At 44.0% G+C, this 1,835-nt stretch overlaps 1 protein-coding gene across 1 annotated transcript in view; it reads right to left on the bottom strand.

The window, feature by feature from the left end:
* Positions 1-1,433, bottom strand: part of LOC119594605 — a gene marked incomplete at its 3' end in the record, with an annotated part of 2,306 nt that extends 873 nt beyond the window's left edge. Inside the window, 1 exon segment of the mRNA XM_037943656.1 lies at positions 663-1,433. Coding sequence (XP_037799584.1) covers positions 663-963 — 301 coding nt within the window.
* Between the last annotated feature and the right edge of the window lie 402 nt (positions 1,434-1,835).

The raw sequence follows: 1,835 nt of genomic DNA, 5'->3' as shown, positions 1-1,835 counted from the left end.
CCTATTTGTAGGGGCATTCATAACACAAGGCTAAATACTTCTTACATTAGCAAGAAAAATGTATCTATGACACTTATAATATGGAAAAGGACCTCAAACTTAATATTTTCATTTAAAGAGTATAGGATTTTGATAAAATGTTAAGCTGTTCTCTTAATGGATGGCATATTACACTGCTCTTTTATTCATTGTTATATTTATAGCAGTTGTACAAATTTACTTAGAGATATTTGTATTATTTTAGCATTATTTCCTAATGTGTTTGCTTGCTTTCCACTATATTTATATTTATCACGTTTTGCAATCAATGGATTTTGTAAGTTTATAAATTTAGATATAATTTCAGATTTATGAAACAAAGTCAGCTGAAGATTAGTGCCAATCCCAGACATTTTAAATATAAAAGAATAACCATGTTGAAATCCTATTTACGTGTAATTATTCCTCAAATTCGATGATTTCTGAAGTGTCACTTAATGCCACTGGCACATCTTTAAGGCACTTTATTAGTGACTAAATCAATAGTCCAAACAGTCCTGTTTCCTATTTCATAAAACACATGATACATGCAAAATGACAAGGTCAAAATGCATAGCAATAATTGAGGGGGCGAGCTGAGCAGCCAAAAGATGAGAGGATGAACTTTGCTGAAAGGTACTGACTGAAAGACTCACGTGACTGCAAGTCTGCCTGGACGTCCTCATACCCCGTAGTGAAGGGGTCGAAGATCCAGCGACACCCTACAAAGAAGCGCTCCTTATGCACGTCCTCCCGCGTGGTGTACGACCTGAAGCACTGCGTCCACAGGCCTACGCTCTCTACGGCCGTGCCATAGGCTTTGTTCTCGGCCTGGAGCCAGTAGGTTGTGAACATGCTGATGCAAATAAGGACGAAGGCCAGGACGTGGAAGCCGATGGCCCACCACCCCGCCGTGGTGCGACGGTCTCTCGGGGGCACCACCATCTTTGTTGTGGTGGATCAGCTGGGCAAGCAAGAGGAGAGAGCTCGAGGTGCCCTTCGTCCACCCGCACCACACCCTACTCGCTCAGGGAGAGTTTCCCGCTAAAGTCTCGGAAAACGATCGGTCACGGTCGTTCTCCACATCGACCAACAATTCTGATTCCAACTACCGTTCTTTCACAGCAACACTTGAAGCGCCTCTACACAACGTTCCTCGACTTGCTCAGCCGCATTTCCCCTTCACACAATCACCTCCACCGTTCTTATTATTTTACGGGATCTTTTCACTTCCGAGTATCACGCCACTTTTCCGTCAGTGCCACCACCGCCTAGGAAATGGCCCTTCCACTCAAAAAGTCCTCAGAAGCAGAAAGTTTCGGAAAACTACCAGGAGTCGCCTCTCCTTGCGGACTGCATGTTGTATTGGGTGATATCGCGTACCTGTCTAGCCTCGCTCGGGCCCCTCACCTGTGACTCACCTGGGGAGGGAGGGTGTGGCTGTTCTTGGGCGGGCTGGAAACTTTTTAAAATAGCCATCTTGTCGCGGAGAACTTTTTCTCATTTTGGATATAGAATCATTTTTGCAATGGAGAACAAATGAATATCATCACAAAATTGTCAAGAACACTGTGTTCATTTTAATAATATTTTGCACAAGGAATGCGTTTACGTGGCAAACTTTTGATTCATTGCATGGATTTCTATAAAACCACTAAAGCGTACTTAATTCCTATACAAGTTCCATAAGAGTGTTATAAGAATTAACACAATCGAAATTCGATAAATCCTGGCGCGAGGCAAGGGGACGGAGATGTGGCAGACACGCGGCGGCGGGACGGGCGTTGGCTGCCAAGCGCGAGGATTTGAACGCGTCA

The sequence above is a fragment of the Penaeus monodon genome, chromosome 34 (genome assembly GCF_015228065.2).
Source record: "Penaeus monodon isolate SGIC_2016 chromosome 34, NSTDA_Pmon_1, whole genome shotgun sequence".
Classification (NCBI taxonomy): Eukaryota; Metazoa; Arthropoda; class Malacostraca; order Decapoda; family Penaeidae; genus Penaeus; species Penaeus monodon.
This window is presented reverse-complemented; position numbering and strand designations above follow the sequence as displayed.